The 19,738-nt window shown below is 39.4% G+C and overlaps 1 protein-coding gene across 4 annotated transcripts in view; it reads right to left on the bottom strand.

Moving 5' to 3' along the window:
• The window catches only part of VPS13C (vacuolar protein sorting 13 homolog C), a 176,898-nt gene that overhangs the window by 141,263 nt on the left and 15,897 nt on the right, over nt 1–19,738 (bottom strand). For 2 of the 4 annotated variants that reach the window (XM_029065834.1, XM_029065837.2), the window contains exons 2-9: nt 15,909–15,952; nt 13,332–13,374; nt 11,178–11,273; nt 8,014–8,115; nt 3,511–3,573; nt 2,330–2,395; nt 1,916–2,025; nt 676–735 (exon numbers count right to left, since the gene is read on the bottom strand). In XM_029065834.1, coding sequence (XP_028921667.1) covers nt 676–735; nt 1,916–2,025; nt 2,330–2,395; nt 3,511–3,573; nt 8,014–8,115; nt 11,178–11,273; nt 13,332–13,374; nt 15,909–15,952 — 584 coding nt within the window. The remainder of the gene's footprint in view (nt 1–675; nt 736–1,915; nt 2,026–2,329; nt 2,396–3,510; nt 3,574–8,013; nt 8,116–11,177; nt 11,274–13,331; nt 13,375–15,908; nt 15,953–19,738) is intronic. The other 2 variants (XM_029065835.1, XM_029065838.2) reach the window with 1 other exon arrangement.

Genomic DNA, 19,738 nt, shown 5'->3' with positions numbered 1-19,738 from the left:
CAGGTCTTTCATTCAAAATGAAATGGTATTCTTTCAGTGTATTTAATCAAACTAGCTTCACTCCCTTTCTGTAAAAACATCTAATTTTGCAATCAGGTGATTACTAGTCAAAGCAAATATTTTATTTTTAAATACATCTTATTTCACCTGTTCGTTATCCAATTACAGACACAGCTGTTTATTCTCAGTCTGGGGGAACTATCTGACATATAAATGGATAAAACTTGTGGTTAAACAGGCAACAATATGAACATTAGTGCAGCAACAAGATTCCACACAGACACAGCAGGAGTAAAGAGCATGGCCTTGGGAGTAAGAGGACGTGGGTTCTGATCCCAGCTCCGCCAGGTGTCTGCTGTGTGACCTTTGGCAAGTCACTTAACTTCTTTGTGCCTCAGTTCCCTCATCTGTAAAATGGAGATTAAGACTGGGAGCACCATGTGGGACAGGGACTGTGTCCAACTTAATTACCTTCTATTTATTCCAGTGCTTAGAACCATGCTTGCACACAGTAAGCGTTTAATACCACAATTATTATTATTAGAAGAAAGCAGGGATCTATATAACACGCTACAACTATAACTGATGGCTATAACTGATCCCAATGACCACAAAATAACACCTTACAAGTACCACAAAATGATCAACATCCCAACTTGCAATAAATCAAATTACCAATAAGCTCAGTTCCCCCAGAGTCATTCCAATTGAGAGAGGCCGTTTTGGGTCTGTGATCTGTGAATAAAATATAGATATACATGTATACATTAAAAAGGACTATTAAAAATTTTACATTTCCACATAGTTTCTGGTTGCTATAAAATATAAAAGACTCACCAGAAAATAGCTGACTATTGAGCTATTACTCTAGACTGTGAGTTCCCCCAGTAAACTTCCCCACGGCACTTAGGTACCTAGCCATAATTTATTTATATTGCTGTCTTTCTCCCCCTCTAGATTGTAATCTCACTGTGGGCAGGGGACACGTTTACCAACTCTGTTATATTGTACTCTCCCGAGTGCTTAGTATAGTCAGTGCTCTGCACCCAGTAAGCGCTCAGCAAATACGACTGTTTGACTGTTAGCTCCCTGTGGGTGAGGAGGGTGTTTACCTAGTCGATTGCATTGTATTCTCCCAAGTGCTTAGTATGGTGCTCTGCACATAGTAAGCACTTAATAAAAACCCTTGATTGACTGACTAATAGAGGGTAATAAAAAATCAAATTTGAAGAGCAGACTGCTCTCAAAATCCAAAAATTCTACTGAGAGGTACACTAATTAGTAAATTCTGTACTGTAGACAGAACATTAACAAGCAGGTGCTCTCCATCTTTTTAGGCTTAATCAACGAACCAGATCATAAAATTTTAAAATTTATGAAATTGTATAAAACAATAAAAGTTAAGGCATTTGAAAGAATATATTCTCAATGCTTGCCATAGAAGATTGGAATTTCCACAGCCAATGTGAACATTTAATGTCAATGCTCAAACACATCAAATTCATATTCATTTTGCAGAAGACATAATTTTACATTTAAATGGCTTCATCCCATCAATTTCCATTACCCCTGCACAGTTATAATTTGAGCATTTGTCTATTTGTTTCCTCTAAATTTAAAATGTACATAAATTTCAACTGTTCATATTCTAAAAAATTGATTTTTTTCCCCCAAAAGGCAGATGCAAAGAAATTACAAAACTACTTTTTCTTCATTTAGTCTTACTGTGGATTTGTAGTATTTATTTTACGTGTACAAATGTCTTTTGGGGGTAGAAAAAGCTCAGAGCCTTGTACTTGCTATTCAATTGACCTATGAAATTATAAAATATCTTATGATTTAATACTCCTTTGAAAAATGCAATAGAATAAAGCCTATCTTTTATTTAGTAAAAAAATGCAAAGTTAAAACTTACATCGTCTTCATATTTTACATGAATGTCTGTGATTTTGACCTGTACATTTTTTATAACCTGAGTTGCCAACTTTTCCAAAAACGTGTCTTTTTTGGCTTCCTTTGGTTTATCTAATAGAAAATAAAAGCACAGTCATTAAACTGCACAATTTGAAGTTCATTCTGACATACAAGACATACAACAGAGCTACACAACATGTAAAGAGAAATAGCATTCTGCCATCTTTCAGTTTTGTTTCTTTTGCATTAAATAACCTATTTATAGGATATAAAACTTGTTTAAAAATAATTTTAAAATAGAAGTTGGTTTTCAAGTGTTGCAATCTACAAATATAACTACAGATACAAAGGAAATATGTGGCAATTGGAATATGCACAAGATAGTACATGATGTTAAAAGGCTAGGTTTACCTACCTTTAGAACGATCATGACCCTTAAAAGGTTTCTTAAAATATTTTTTGTGCTTTTTACGTTTACGTCCTTTTCAATGGAAGCATTTTCATGAGAAAAGGATAAAATGCAAGTTAGCATACTAATTAACTGACAAGAAAAGGTATAAGAGGAAAACAGGACCTTAAGTACATAACCACCTTGACTGCAGATGCTCCTAATAGATGTAGTTGCTATGGTCAGTCTCAATATGACTGCAATATCCAGATCAATTAAGGAAAACAGTCATAACTAGCTAGCTATTCCTATCATAGAAGTCCCATCTTAATCCCGACACCTGCGGAATCAGATTGAAAAGGATTCCACCCTTAACGAGATACCCCAGCGGAATATATATATTCTTTTCTTTTTTCCAAAAGTGTTAGCGATTCACTTAAATTATGAAACTACAGAGTTTAACCAATCCATAAATCTCTAATCCAGAAACTAAACTATCCCAAAATTTGGTTGGATTCATATATATCTGATCCAAAATGCTTCCCACTGTTTTTGTTTATACTCTATTTTCATTAACTGCTATTTCAATCTAGTTTTATCGGTTATTCATTCTACCTGTTACTGTTATATCATTTCTTTGTTTTTCACTATTCTATATTACATATCTATAAATATAGGATTCTATATTTCTAAAGTCATTCTTAAATCTAAAGAGCAATTTAGTGACTAAGAGGATTACTCACCTTTGGTTGCGAAAAACAATAACATTTAGCCAAACACATCATTCTAAACTTAACAAAATGTAGCGAACTCTGATACTCGTAGATTTTCATGCTATTAATTCTATATTAAACACAGCATGTTTTAACTTTTGATAAGAATCTGAGGCAACCTAATCAATTATCTGAGGGCCACCCTGAGAGCATCCACCAAAGAAATTTCCAAGTTCTACCATTCTTTTTGAGTTTGAAATTTCAACTCATGTCATTTAATTACGCAGATTACATACCAAGCAATTGGAAGTCTAGAAAATGTAAATCCACTAAAATAGTTTGAAAAACCACTTTCCCCTAAAAGATATATATTAGTTTCAAATATGGGATATCCTCAAGTGTGACCAAAAAGCAAAGGGACCTCATTACAACTAGCTATGGCTATGCCGAACTATTATTGCATTTCAAGTAATATAAATAACCATGCATACCCACCAGGCTTGACATCCTTGTAAACTAAGGTCTCCAAGCCATATATGAACTCCCCTGAATGGGCACCTTCATCCGCATGGTAGCGAGAATCAAAAGGCAAACTGTTTTAAACACTTTGCAGTAAAATGGTTTGTTTTCAATATATACAAATATACTACTGTTTTAACAATCAAGTATCACTTCATAAAACAAGTAAGATTTTGCTGGTTCTCGCTGACTTTTCCGAGAGCCTATTTTTCTTCCTCCAGTAGCCATTTCAGAATTTTCCAACTCATTCACTCATTCAATCATATTTATTGAGCGCTTACTGTGTGCGGAGCACTGTACTAAGGGCTTGGGAGAGTGCAATATAACAATAAAGACACATTCCCCTGCCCACAATGAGATTATAGTCTAGAAGGGGAGATAGACATTAATAGAAGTGAATAAATTTCAGATATGTACATTTGTGCCATGGGGCTGGGAGAGGGGATGAATAAAGGAAGCAAGTCAGGGCAATGCAGAAGGGAGTGGAAGAAGAGAAAGGGAGGGCTTAGCCAGGGAAGGCCTCTTGGAGGAGATGTGCCTTCAATAAGGCTTTGAAAGTGGGGAGAGTAAGTATCTGTTGGATTTGAGGAGGCATAGGATTCCAGGCCAGAGGCAGGACATGGGCTAGGGTCAGTAACAAGATAGATGAGATCAAGGTATGGTGAGAAGGTTGGGGTTAGAGGAGCAGAGTGCGTGGGTTATCGCTCAGATCATCCCTCTTCACGTCACTCCCTTCTCCATTCAGCTCCACCAAACCACATCTCTCCCCGCCTTTCCAACTCTACTCTTGGAAGCCAACCGTCCCCTCGACCTTCAGTTATAAATCTATCTGTTACTTCATGAATTGCTCTCTTTGGTTTGTATTATTTATAGCTCTCCCTTACAGCATATCTAGTCATTTATGTCAGCTTGTCACTTCCATTAGATTTTAAGTCCCTCAAGGGAAGAAACCATGTCTTTGACTTCCAGTGTGTACTACCCACATTCCTTGAATGGTGCTGTACACAGAGGGGACACAAATCAATACTAATGATGACAATAAAGATGATGAGAGTGACAGTGAATGACTAGCAAGAATTTAATATTTCCTCAATTTATTTAAATCAAAAACTCTTAGACGTGCTCTTTGGGAATGCAGATTGGAAGCACATGAATTACAGGAATCAGTTATAGTATTTATTATTAATAATAATAATAATGGTATTTGTTAAGCATATACTATGTGCGAGGCACTGTACTAAGTGCTGGGGTAGATACGAGCAAATCAGGTTGGACACAGTCCCTGTCCTATCTGGGCCTCAGAGTTTCAATCCCCATTTTACAGAAGAGCTAACTGAGGCACAGAGAAGTAAAGTGACTTGCCCAAGATCACACAGCAGATGAGTGGCAGAACTGGAATTAAAACCCATGACCTTCCAACTCTCCCAGGCCCATGCTCTATCCACTGTGCCATGCAGCTTAAGTGTTTGCTGAGGAACAAACAAGATTATCAGATCATACCCAATCCCTCTGTCACAATCCAAGAGATATTGAGAGCAGGTATTTTATCCTCATTTTACAGGATAAGAAAACTGAGGCACAGGGAGGTTAACGAATTGGCCAAATATAACCCAGTAAGCCAGTGAAAGAGCTGTGGGACTGAAACCCATGTTCCCAAACTTTCAGTCCATGACTCTATCGACAAGGGCATATTGTCTTTATTCTTGCCTCCTTTTTAATTGATGCTAGAAAACTAAAAGAAATTTAAGTTCTGATTCTATTGTGCAAGTCATAGATAATTATTTTAAATATTAATAATAATGGTGGTATTTGTTAAGTGCTTACTGTGTGCAAAGCACTGTCCTAAGCGCTGGGGGGATACAAGGTGATCAGGTTGTCTCATGTGGGGCTCACAGTTTTTAATACCCATTTTACAGATGAGGTAACTGAGGCACAAAGAAGTTAAGTGACTTGTCCGAAGTCACACAGCTGGCAAGCAGTGGAGCTGGGATTAGAAGCCACGACCTCTGACTCCCAAGCCTGGGCTCTTTCCACTGAGCCACGCTGCTTCTCTAATGGTGTAACTGTCAAAAAACTATGTTTTCTTAAATTAAAAAATAGGAGGAACATCCTCAATCTCCATCTGCCTTAAAAAGATAGAGCCGCAGACTCCTGGGTTTAGGTCATACCCATAGGAAAAGTACTCTCTGAAAACTGCATATTAAAATAGATATCCACCATTTGGACTTTTCACTTATTCAGTTTTATCCTCCTTTACGACATCCCGTGGCTGGGATTAGTGAGGTTTTATTTTGCCAACCCTGAAAGACCGGTTTCTCCTGGGCAATTTCCTCCCACTTAATATTCGTCCGCATATAAGGGCTAGGCATCGCTATATCACAAAAAAATCAATATCAGTTCTTTTTAACATCCCTCAAGGAGTCCTGTTCTTCAGAGAGTACAAATATAAGCCGAAAAGGTCACCCTTAAAATTTGACAGAGCCCACTTTTGGCTTCGTCACTATAGCACATGTTATATTTATCATATCACAAAAGGAAACACACAAGAGTCAAACAAAACAGAGGACTTTTCCATCTAAAACAATGATCATTCACAGCAAATTCCCTCATATTTACTCAACCACATGCCTCAGATTTGAGTTGAAAAAATAAATCACCCACAAAGACAAGAAGTCAATGTTAAGTCTGATTTCATCTTTATATGTCTCACATGACCAATTTTTTAGGGTGGAAAGTATATTTGTTATTCCTGTGACTAAAGAACTCTGGCTGCCCAGCTAAACTGTGAGCTCCTAGAAGACAGGAATCATATCTTATTGTACCCTCCCAAGCATTTAGTACAGTGCTCTGCAATCAATCAACAGTATTTATTCAGCACTTACTGTGCTCAGAGCACTGTGTTGAGCGCTTGGGAGAGTACAACATAGAGTTAGTAGAAACATTACCTGCCTACAATAAATTTACAGTCTATTCTGCACAAAGTATTCAAAAATACCACTGATCAATTGATTTTAAAATGCAAACCACCTTCTAAAATGCAGCCAAATTCTAATAATTTCTAGGCATTGATAATCAGGTACTAGACAAAGAAAAAAGAGACATCCCATTAACAGTCTTACCTGCCCTTACTTATATATATATATATATATGTGTGTCTGTGTATATATATAAATATATCATTCCCATTTCAACTTTACTTTGTTCTGTCTTAAATCAATAAAAATTGTGGTCACAGTCCACAACTTTTTAAATGGTGGCAAAAATTCAAAGTAAAATCAAATTGTGAAAGTTGACTATTGAATACAAACTGATAGAAATAGCCAAGACACTTGAAAAAGACTCCAACCTGCATTAAAATTACAGCCTCATTAGATTTTCAATCTTCTCTTTAGATTCTCAATTTCCCCATGCCCTAATGCTTAATCTCATTATGAATACTTCAGAAACGTGTTTATTTGCCAAAAGTCAATTGTTTTTATCCGAGCTAAAACAAACAAACCTATTTGGAAAAAAAAAAATCCCAGTTGTTTTATCTGAGAGCCAACAGGACATGTTTCCAAACTCACTGCACATAAACACTGCACTGCACATGTTTCCAAACTCAGCCCTCTCTCTCCCTCAAACTCCAGCTTTAAGGAAATCCTTCAGTCACTGGGAGATCATAGGCACTGACTCAATTTAGGACAGACTAAAAGCAGCCTAGGAAGGGCAGGGAAGGAAAAGAGAGGTCATACCCTAATCTACAGGATCTCGTTTTTGCCCCCTGGACACACGCCAGTACTACACAACACAGTCGTAGAAATATAAGCGAAGATCTGGTGTCACAATTTTGCCACATCTGTGAAGAAAAAGAATAGGGATGGGGGTTCACTTGACCACAAGGTCAGAGTCAAGATCAGAAGCGAAACCTAAGTTCCCTGCACTTCATGCTGAGTTTTCATCCATTTCTGGGTCTACGATGGATTGTTAGAAGAAAGGGGACCCACAAAGCACCCTTGGATTCCCAAACTGGGTCAAAGAGGAGTCTGGACCCCCTGCCTTCATCATACAAAACAACATTCAGGATGGAGGAGAGATTGAAAACAAACTGTCTCTAAGTCCTGCCGTTCCTACCGGGATTTTGATACAGTCTTTCAAGCAACTAAAGAAGTCCCAAATGTCACAAGTTTATAAATGAAATCATGACAACCTAGCCAGAGCCATAAAGCTGCATCTGGAAAGACTGAAATAATGATGATAGTGAATAAATATTAGAGAGTTGTAACAAGCCAGTACTTTTTACTTTCTGCAAATGCAAATATCCTACACAATATGACCTATGAAATAAAATGATTATACCCAGTTCTGGGGTTTCATTTTTAAAACAGAAATATGAATTTTTTTAAAAAATCGCTTTTGGTGGAAACATATAAAACATCGAAAAAGAGAATCAACTCCCCCAAATGAACTGAATATACAGCTGGGCAAGCACAATCAGACCTTTCTCTGCTGCTTTTTGAAGGGCTTCCTCAATCCTTGACAGCTCTCTCTGTTTAACATCCTGCAGATATTTTTCTTCCTTCTCAGCATCATATTTAATACCTACATGAGATAGAAAAAAATGAAAAATCAACGCAATTTAATATTACAAAAGAGTCTAATGAAAATGAAACGATGAAATGCAATCTCTTTCCAAACTAGCATTGTTTTGTATTTTACACCAACAATTGGGAAAAACGAGGGAGAATTCAAAATATCACACGCAAATGAAAGAATCAGAATCTGAGCTTTAAAAAAAAAAGCTATACTTACTGCTAACAGAAGAAGGATTTGCCCAGAAACAAGAAAAAAAAATGTCCTGAGGCTGGGAAGAACTTAAATACTGGGGATGGGTATTTCCCAACTGGCTTTCCAAACCACCGAACAGCTAAACGGCACCTCTCAGACCCCCGACACCCTTTTACCGTGCCTACATGAGGTGCCGCTCCTGACCTGCCCTGTGCCACTGGGCCAGAAGGACTTAAACTTTGGCAGGATGCCTACACAAATCTTAGAACACTAAGAGGGCTGTTGTGAATGTTGGAGACAGAACCACAGGCCGCCTGAAACCCTGTTCCACTAGTCACAATACCCTATTGCTCTGGTTATATTTATCATTTTCTCAGTCTCTTAGGTTGCCTTTGTGTTTTTATCGGTTCATCTTTCCTTACATGTCTGTCACCAGGGCAGGGGACCGTGTCTCATTCTCACCCGGATACTGTTTCCAGCTGCTAAGAATGCAGTAGGTGCTGCATAAACTCTCTTGTTCCTCCCCAATTCCCAAATCCTGCAATTCATTCTGGTAATAAAAATTACACCTGCCTTGTCCCTCTCTTCTTGACTTGAGGAAATCTCAGTGAGGATAAGTGAGGACAGGGAGATTTTGTCATGAAAGAAGCAGCGTGGCTCAGTGGAAAGAGCCCAGGCTTGGGAGTCAGAGGTCATGGGTTCGAATCCCAGCTCTGCCACTTGTCAGCTGTGTGACTGTGGGCAAGTCACTTAACTTCTCTGTGCCTGTTACCTCATCTGTAAAACGGGGATTAACTGTGAGCTTCAGGTGGGACAACCTGATTACTCTGTATCTACCCCAGCGCTTAGAACAGTGCTCTGCACATAGTAAGCGCTTAACAAATACCAACATTAAATTTTGGAAAAATGCATCATTCTTCCAGTCAGTCATCCCCAGTTCTTCTGTAACACATGTTTTTGCTATAAAATCTGGGCTGGACACTGTTAGGTCATAGTGTTCTTTTTACAGGACACATCAGCAAAGACAGTAAAAAGGAAAAAGAACAAAAAAAAACCATCCTTCCAACTCCAGGCACAATCCTTGGAATCCAAAGCCACTGCCTTCCCAAACTACGTGCTTTTCCGGAGGCTCTGAGTCGGCCGGCCCTGCAGTTCCACAGCAGGCCAACTTATTTTATTAATAATAACAACAGTGATAATGGTATTTGTTAAGTGCTTTCTCTGTGCCAGGCACTGTACTATGCGCTGGGGTGGATACAAGTAAATCAGGTTAGACAGAGTATCTGTCCCACGTGGGGCTCACAGTCTCAATCCTCATTGTACAGATGAAGCAACTGAGGCCCAGAGAAGAGAATTGACTTGCCCAAGGTCACACAGCAGACAAGAGGCAGAGCCTGGATCAGAATCCATGACCTTCCGACTCTCAAGCCCGTGCTCTATCCACTATACCACACTGCTTACGAGAAGCAGCGTGGCTCAGTGGAAAGAGCACGGGCTTTGGAGTCAGAGGTCATGAGTTCGAATCCCGGCTCTGCCACTTGTCAACTGTGTGACTGTGGGCAAGTCACTTAACTTCTCTGGGCCTCAGTTATCTCATCTGTAAAATGGGGATTAAGACTGTGAGCCCCATGTGGGACAACCCGATTCCCCTATGTCTAACCCAGCGCTTAGAACAGTGCTCGGCACATAGTAAGCGCTTAATACCAACTTTTTTTTTTTTTTGGCTTCTCCGATATCTGTCTGCCCCCATAGATTGTAAGGTCCTTGTGGCCAGAGATCGCTTCTACCAACTCTTTGGCAATGCAGTCACCCAAGTGCTTAGTATGGTGCTTTGAACAGAGCAAGCACTCAATAAATACTGACTGACTGATTCCAACAACACCCATCTACCTGGATAAAACAGGATAGAATGTCAAAAGAAATGGGTGTGCACAGGTATGTGGCACAGAGAGTTTAAGATGAATTCTCAAGGCAGGGTTTATCAGGAACATAACACCTGCATTCTAGGAGAACTGAAGGCATGCCATTTTCATTCAAGGCATGGAAACTATCCTCTATGGTTTGGAACAAGTTTATATTGAGGCAAACAGATTCAGAATCTCTCCAGGGTGCAGGTAGCAGGTTGCTGCGTCTCTTACAGGCATCAATGCGAGAAGCAACTTGGCCTAGTGGAAACAGCCGGGTCTGGGAGTCGGAGGTTGTGGGTTCTAATCCCAGATCTGACATATGTCTGCTGAGTTACCTTAGGTGGGTCATTTTATTTCCCTGTGCCTCAGTTACCTCATCTGTAAAATGGTGATCAAGATTGTGTGCTCCATGAGGGATATGGACTGTGAACAACCTAATTATCTTGTATCAACCCTTGTGCTTAGACTAGTGCTTGGCACATAGTAAGCACTTAACTAATACCACAAATATTATTATTATTATTAATCACTCAATTACATGTCACAGTGGACAGAGCATGAGCTTGGGAGTCAGAAGGTTATAATACTGGCTCCACCACTTGTCTGGTGTGTGAACTTGGGCAAATCACTTCTCTTGTTTTTGTTTCAGTTACTTCATCTATAAAATGGGAATTGAGACTGTGAGCCCCATGTGAGACAGGGACTGTGTCCAGCCTGATTTGCTTGTATCCACCCCGGTGCTTAGTACAAGGCCTAAGTGCTTAACAAATATCACAGTTATTATTACCATTATTATAGTATCTATTGAGTGCTTACTTTGTGCAAAGCACTGTCTTAAGCACTTGTGAGGGTACGGTACAACAGAATTAGCAGACACCATGACATTACAGACACTGAACCTCTTTCTGTGAGAAATTCAATTTGGGTTTTGATATTATTGGACAAGTTTGAAGTTTTAAAGTGACTTACTTGCTCCAGGGACAACAAGTAGGTACAAGCCTTCTAGAGTTGCAACAACTGCGTCACCATAGAGATTCTTCCAAGGGATCTTCAAAGTAAGCTTGTCTAAAATTTTTTAAAAAGTCAATCTTATTTTATGCAACTGATACATGATAATAAAGTTTTTACTTTTACAGAAGGGACAAAACAAGGGAAAACTACACTTGCAAACATAAGTAGGTCACTCTCAAAAGGTAGGCAAAGTGTGATTTGATCTTAAGGCTAAAAGGCTAAAAGGTCCTAAGAAAAGCATATTAGATAAAATTTACGTTGGAATTAAGTTCTTTACACTTCCGACAGCCTCTCTGGCACTTTAACCTTGGGACTGTTATATTCTTCCTACTTTCATTCAATAACTAAGCCCCCGTAAAATCATAAAGAGAATAAATTAGAAGAGGCTTGGAGAGTGACAAAAGGTTGAGGACAAAAAGAAACACAATGATGAGCATCAGCAATTAAAGGGAAAGATGAAAATAACATAAACACATGGAGAGGTAATTGTCAGGATTGGATAGGTAATAACATAAATATAATTGGACAGGTAAGAACAAACACACGAGATAATTGTCAGTTTCCAATACTTGGAAATGAATCCTATTTCTAGAAACTGTACTGCTCTTTTAGAATGTACAAAAATAATATGTTATAACGATATAAATCAGGGTGGCTTTTTGTGAATTTCTCATCTGGTATTTTTTATTGGTAAAAGTAAAGAGGCAGGCAAGAAATCTGACCTGCACTGGCAAAGGGGAATGCGTTCCAGTATCTTTTTCTCCTTCACGCTACAACCCCAAAGGAATCCATCTACCAAATAAGGAAACTGAGGTTCAACCCAGTGAAATGATTTACCCAGGGCCACTCAGCAACACAAAGGCACACTGAGTCTACAACTCAGATTCCAGCATAACAATCCATTCCTTAGCTCTCTACTTCACTGTGGCAAGTACAAGTGTTTTCACACAAAAATAATTACATCCCAAGGCATTCAATGCTGTCTACCTAGACCAATTTGAATAGAAATACAAATACTACAGAATGAAAGAAATAAAATGTACCCTGGCACTCTCTTTACATTGTGAGTCAAAGCGATTCTAAAGGTCTCCACTGGAGTTGTTTCAGCCAGAAAAATTAAATAATTTCAAAGATGAAAAAGAAATTCATTTTAAAAATACATATTCAAATAGGAAGCCAAAAAAGTGTAATTGAGTGCGGTCCAAACACAGAGTATTCACAATTTATGACATTTTATTCACAATAATTAAGTTGCTTCCACTTTAGAAAGCAAGAATAATGTCCTCAGTAAGTTTAACAAATTGGAAAATCAGTCCTCCAAACACAAACTGCAATTCATTCATTCATTCATTGAGTGCTTACTGTGGGCAGAGCACTGTTCTTAGCACTTGGGAAAGTACAATACAACAAAAAAGTAACATTCCCTGCCCTAAACGAGCTTAAAGATGGGTGGGGAGACAGACATTAATACAAATAAAATTAAAGAAATGTACCTAAGTGCTGTGGGGCTGGAGGGGTGGGGTTGGGGGAGAGCAAAGGGAGCAAGTCAGGGTGACGCAGAGGGAGTGGGAGATGTTGAAAAGGGGGGTGTTGGTTTGGGGAGGTCTCTTGTAAGAGATGTGCCTTCAATAAGGGTTTGAAGGGTAGGGGGAATCATTATCTGTCTGATTTGAGGAGGGAGGGCATTCCAGGCCCAAAGGCAGGAGGTGGGTGAGGGGTCGGTGGGGAGACAGTCGACACGGATGCACAGTGAGAATGTTAGCACTAAAGGAGCGAAGTGTGCAGGTTGGGTTGCAGAAAGAGAGACCGAGGTGAGGTAGGAGGGGGCAAGGCGCAATTCAATAGGGACTCAGGCTAGGCGGTGCATTTAGTGATTACATGTGCCAAAAACTGTTGTAGATATAAAATCATCAAATCAGACACTGTTCCTGTCTCACAAGGGGGGACAAAGGAAATGGAGACTGGGTACTGGTTCTTCTCTCTGAGAAACTGGAAGGTGCCTAGAGACCTTATCCATTTGTGCTTTCACACGACCAGATTCAAAAGAACAGAATCTTCTTGGGACTAAACAATGCTAGAGGCTTTGCAATAATTGGCAACGGTGTTACTTACCTATTTGACCAGCTTTTACTTTAAAAGGTACATCTAATTCACTCTTAGATGGAAAGGAAAAAAAAGATAAATATACAAATCAAATTTTGGAAACACATCACTTTTAAATCAACTTCCAATGACTAAAATTCTCCAAAAACGTTTTCTATTTTTTCAGAACAATGGGCAAATTGATTTTACCATGAGTAGATAACTGACTTTATTCCTTAATTACAGTAAAACCTGGATTATGCAGGCCTTTTTCACTTCAAATCTGTAATAATTCAGATATTGAATTTATCCCCTGCTTCCTACCTATACTTTCTCTACTGCTGCCAAAGGATCAAATATAGGAAGCTTTATAATCTCTACTGTACTTTAGAAAAATCTTAAAGTGAGCTGGAAACATGCTTAAAAAATTTTAGTTGTCTCTTTTATGAGGTTGGTACTTGTAACTTCTATAAATGAGAATTCTTTGAGAAAAAGGAAGTGTTTCGTCATAAAAGAAATGATAGACCCCACTTCCCTAGACAGGGAATGTGTCTATTATTGTACTGTACTCTCCCAAGCACTTAGTACAATGCTCTGCACATAGTAAATACTCAATAAGTACGACTGAATGAATGAATTGAGCACTGAGCACTATACCAAGTGCTTGGAAGAGTAAAATGGAGTTGGTAGACATGGTCCCTGCCCCCAAGGAGCTTACAGTCTAGAGGGGGAGACAGACAACAAAATCAATTACAGATATATAATACTTCACTCTTTTAGTGGAGAAGTCCACAAGATTTAACTCTGGATCCTCTACTTCCTAATTCTCTCAACTCCACCCACTCAAAGGTAACGGTTTACCACCTCTATGCAGATGACTCATATCTACCTTTCAGGCCCCGACTCCTCACCTGTTGTACAATCTTTATTTTTGCCTTCAGAGCATTTGCGTCTGCTCCATCCATCAAAACCTTAATTCAATATGTCCAAACTAACTCCTCATCTTCTGTCACAAACCATCACCTCTTCCTGACTTTTCCAATACCGTCACAAAACCACCATCTTTCCAGGCCCAACAGCACACAGCTTTGCTATCCTCTTTTACTCACCCTCTCATCCGTAAATTCCTTATGGGCAGGGACGAGGAGAAGTAGTATGGTCTAGTGGAAAGAATGTGGGCCTAGGAGTCAAGGGACCTGGGTTCTAACCCCCGTTCCACCCTCTGCCACTTGTGTCCTCGAGAAAGTCACTTAACTTCTGGGGCTTTCAGTTTCCTCATCTATAAAATGGAGATTCAATACCTGTTCTCCCACCTCCTTACACTGTGAGCCCCTTGAAGGGGAGGGACTGTTTTTGACCTGATGACCCTATATCTACCACACTGACTAGTACAGTGGTTGGCACATAGTAAGCACTTAACAAAAACTACAAATATTGCTAACTCTATTGGTGCCTATGCAGTGTTTTGCAATTTGCTTTGCACACTGTGGTCAATTCATACCACTGACTGACTGATTTACCTTCCACTTTTTAGTTGGTTTCTAAACTGCCAGTTCTTCCTCAAAAAATATGCTGTTCATACAATTTTGTGCAGGGGAAAATAGGTCAAACGTCAAAAAAGGGTCAGGCCCCACAAAGCATCTCCATCTCAGTCTGCTGCTTACCTCTAGACTCAAAATAAAAAGCTCTACTTCATAGCTCTACTTCCTCCTGATGTAACTTAAAGAAATCTATATGTACACTCCCGCTAGACTGTAAACTCACTATGGGCAGGGAACAGGTCTACCTACTCAGTTGTACTGTACTCTCCCAAGCACTTAGTACAGTAAGCACCCAACAGAGTCCAGCTACTGACTATAAAGGCCAGGTCACAGCCTATTAGAGCCCAGCTTTACCAGAAAACTAGGTCCAAAACTCAAAGTTGCAATACTTTCCTTAGCTCAATTTTAAGTCTTCGAAACACCGAAGAATCCATTCACGTATGCTTTCCTAAGTATTACTTAAATTTTAAATCCAGAGGGTAAGGACTGAATTTAATTGTGTTCTGAATAGACCAATTTTAAATTAAAAATCAGTCATCTCATTTTATGATCAAAAGAATCGTTTCATTATGTAAAATACTCATTTCTCTTCTTTAGCTGTGCCCTAATACTGATAAGCTACATTACTTGTTCTTCTATTTTTATTTTTGCATGTTAAAGCAAATATTTTGACTTTATTAATCTCTGTAAGGTAATTCTGAATGATAGAGATAAAATAGTCACAGTTGCAATGGTAACACTAATAATTTTTTGCTTAAACCAGACCCAGAAAAACTGGGATTAGTGCTAACATTCGTAATTAGAACAATTCCCAATGTGAAAAGAGAAATCTTTCTCCTACAACCCTCCAAAACAAGCAGCTTGATATTATTAAATTTTCCAAGAATAAACACAGGTAGCATGCTTCTGAGACAAATGCACTCCCTTGTACTCACTTTCTTAAAGGTATGCAAAAATGCCAAAAGTTTAACAAATTAGCTGATTTGGCAACCTTCCCTTATTCTACTTAAGAACCTAGTACTATTCAGAAGTATTACAGAAGGAGGCATTTATCAAAAATACTTACCAGTGCATTTTCTTTTATCTGTAGGTTATCTAAGGCCACATTACCTAAAATATAGAGAAAAGGAGAAAGGAAAAAGAAAAATTGTTAAATTAGTATAAGAGCCTATTTTTTAATCTGTCACCACCCAAAACATTAGACTCTTTGATCATCAATTATGAGAAGAAAGTGCACAGGACAATTTGCTAAACAAGGAAATAGCTTTCTGATTTTGTGGTTGTTAATCCTAGTAGATCTTTAAGGATTGGGTAAACCATCAGTTGCTTGAACTACTTAGATACAAACAGCCTAAGATGGGAAGAGGCCTTTTCCGGTCCCACAATATCAACACTCATGACTCAGTGTTTTGGTTGGGATAGACTGGAAAAGTTTAACATCTTTTATCAATGAAACAACACTAGAACCCTTTTACTCCTCTTAATTTCCACATTTTACCTGAGAATACTAGAAGAGAATGCTAAAAGTTTCCTTCACTTTTCTTGGATGCTTAGAAACTAGGCAATTATTAGTCAAGCAATGCTCTTTATTGAGCACTTAATCTGTGCACAGCACTGCATTTTGCACTACTGAAGAGCATTTGTCTAATTCCCAGTTTTCCAGTACAGGCACAGCAAAACTTCTACACTCCTAAAAATATCTACTCTACCTAAAATGACAAGCCCTATGGGCAAGAATAAGTACATAAAAGACTTCATACCATATATGGTTGATGAGAATTCCTGGTCTAAATTCTAGTCTCTATTACCATTTATCTCTGAAGCCAGATTTAACCTTTATAGCCCATCTTTACATCACTGTGATTCTGATTGACTGAACTAGAATTCCAACTGGAAAAACTGCAAAAGCATCCATCCAAATGATTTGAAGTAAGTGCAATACCTCCCCCAAACTTCAGGCAATCCCAATTAAGTTTAACATAATCTGGTGAAGTTTTTCCACAGTAGTTTTTAACCAATTTAATTTATCTCTATAGTTAACAGGGCCCACCATGCAAATCCAGGGACTCAGATTAGAATGCAAGTTACTTAAATGCGCCCGGATGGGAATTAGACATGGCCCCAGTCTCTCATGGTACTCACAATTTCAGGCACTCAAAGACCATCACCACCGCTACTGACTGTGATAAACCTACTGAGCTTCACTGGAGACTGAGCCTTCAATGTAAACCGAACAAAAAATTCAACACCGGGCCTTTAATGGATTATTGGATGAGGATGAAGTGAGCTCCAGAGGCAATTTTGTCTCATTTTTAGCCTGGAAAATGTTCCCTAATTATCTTTTTTTGTTTCACCTTTAACTCAGGACTCTATTAACACACAAAAAGAACAAAGAAATATCTGTTCCTAGCACCCACCGCCTAGCCAACAAAATCAGCATTTCCTATAAGTAAACTTAATTATGGTAAAATTCAATAAAGGTATGCTCAAATTATTCTCTGAAAAACTGTATTTGCATTGTAGGTGGGGAAACAACCTCATGAAAGGCATGGGAGCGACTACAGAGTAACATTTGGAAAAAAAATTCTCTTGCATTATATTCTTTAATAAGAAAAAATGTACAAAGGCACTAGGTACTGTGATCAATTATTCTGTGCAGGGTTTGGGAAAATACTGCTCATGATTTTCAAAAATAAAAGAAGAACAATTACTCTAGAAATAGGCCCTAATGGGCAACAAAACAATAATCTGGTATTTTTAATTTCAAAATAATGAAATCAATGAATCCTGATCAAGTGCAAAGGACAGTTCTCAAAGGCAAGTCAATTGATCAATGGCATTTAATGAGCACTTTTGAGGGCTGAGCACTTTTGTGGGCAGAGCGCTTCACAGAATAAAATACAAAAGAGTCAGTAAACATGTCTCCTGCCCATCAGGAGTTTACAGTCTACAGGTGACAAGATATCCAAGTAGAGCTATCTGGAGGGCAGAAGGAAATGCGAGACTGCAGAGGGGGAGAGATATCAGGGCTGGAGATGTCGATTTGGCGATCATCCCTTTAGAGGTGGTAGCTGAAGCCATGGGAGCGAAAGAATTCTAACTGGTAGATGCTTTAAAGGGAAGCCGAAGGGAGGGGGCTGGGAGGTGGGGCAGGGAATCTGGTGTGATCACAGCTTCCATTGCCTGACCGGCCATATTTTAGCAGTTTTTCAATTCCACACTCCCTATTCTCTTGCACAAGAGGCAGGAAGACCAAAATGTCAAAATCAGTAATATTGCCAACCTTACCCTCTCCTCTAGGCACTTGGGGGAAAGTGAGGCAGCACCACTGGTACGTTATGGAATTAGATGGGGGGGGGGGGGGGGGGGGGTTCCACCTCGGAACCTGAAAAGCTCAGGACACCCCTCTAGACTATAAGGTCATTGTGGGCAGGGAATAGCTTTTTTACATGTACTCTAATAATATAATAATGTTGGTATTTGTTAAGTGCTTATTATGTGCCAAGCACTGTTCTAAGCGCTGGGTTAGATACAAGATAATTGGGTTGTCCCACGTGGGGCTCCCAGTCTTCATCCCCATTTTACAGATGAGGGGACTGAGGCACTGAGGAGAAGTTAAGTACTTGCCCAAGGTCACACAGCTATGTAGCAGAGGCAGGATTCGAACCCATGACCTCTGACTCCCAAGCCCGTGCTCTTTCCGCTAAGCCACGCTGCTGCTCTGCCAAATGCTGAGTACAGTGCTCTGCACACAGTAAGCACTCAACAAATACAACTGATTGGGCTCCATCTTGGCCACGGTGCTGGGAGGGTTGGCAGCAGAGAGATGGAGGCAGAAATGTACTGAAAACCAATCTTCTCCTCCTCATCATCAATTGCAGCAACTGCTGCCAACCATTTTTTAATGAGATTCATCAACTGCTTACTATGTGCCGGGCACTATACTGCGCTCTCGGGTAGATACAAGATAATCGGGTTGGACACAGTCCATGTCCCATATGGGGCTCACAGTCTTAATTTTACATTGAGGTAACTGAGGCACAGAGAATAAAAATAATAATTGTAGTACGTTTTAAGCACTTACTGTGTGTCAAGCACCATTCTAAATGCCGGGGCAGATACCGGACAATCATATCGGTCATAGTCCCTGCCCCACAAGGGACCCACAGTCTAAGCAGGAAGGAGAATAGGGAGTGTGGTATTTAATAATGATAACTGTTGCATTAAAGCACCTATTGTGTGCCAGGCACTGTACTAAGCACTGAACTGAATCTCCATTTTACACGAGGAAACAGGCAGAGATAATAATAATAATAATAATAATAATAATAATGGCATTTGTTAAGCGCTTATTATGTCAGGCACTGTTCTAAGCACTGTGGTGGATAAGGCAAGTCAGGTTGGATGCAGTCCCCATCCCACGTGGGGCTCACAGTCTCAATCCCCATTTGACAGATCAGGTAACTGTGGACAAAGAGAAGTAAAGTGGCTTGCCCAAGGTCACACAGCAGACAAGTGGCAGAGCCAGGATTAGAACTCACGTCCTCTGACTCCAAAGCCTGTGCTCTTTTCACTAAGCCATGCTGCTTCTCCAAGCACTAAGTGCTGGTGAGAGTACAATACAGTGATAGACACTTCCCCCGCCCATAACGACCTTACAGTCTAAATAATAATAATAAAGTTGGTATTTGTTAAGCGCTTACTATGTGCAGAGCACTGTTCTAAGCGCTGGAGGAGATACAGGGTAATCAGGTTGTCCCACATGAGGCTCACAGTTAATCCCCATTTTACAGATGAGGGAACTGAAGCCCAGAGAAGTTAAGTGACTTCATTCATTCATTCATTCAATAGTATTTATTGAGCGCTTACTATGTGCAGAGCACTGTACTAAGCGCT

Source organism: Ornithorhynchus anatinus, chromosome 5 (assembly GCF_004115215.2).
Source record: "Ornithorhynchus anatinus isolate Pmale09 chromosome 5, mOrnAna1.pri.v4, whole genome shotgun sequence".
Lineage (NCBI taxonomy): Eukaryota > Metazoa > Chordata > Mammalia > Monotremata > Ornithorhynchidae > Ornithorhynchus > Ornithorhynchus anatinus.
Note: the sequence above shows the minus strand (reverse complement) of the source record. Positions and strands in the feature narration are given on the sequence as shown.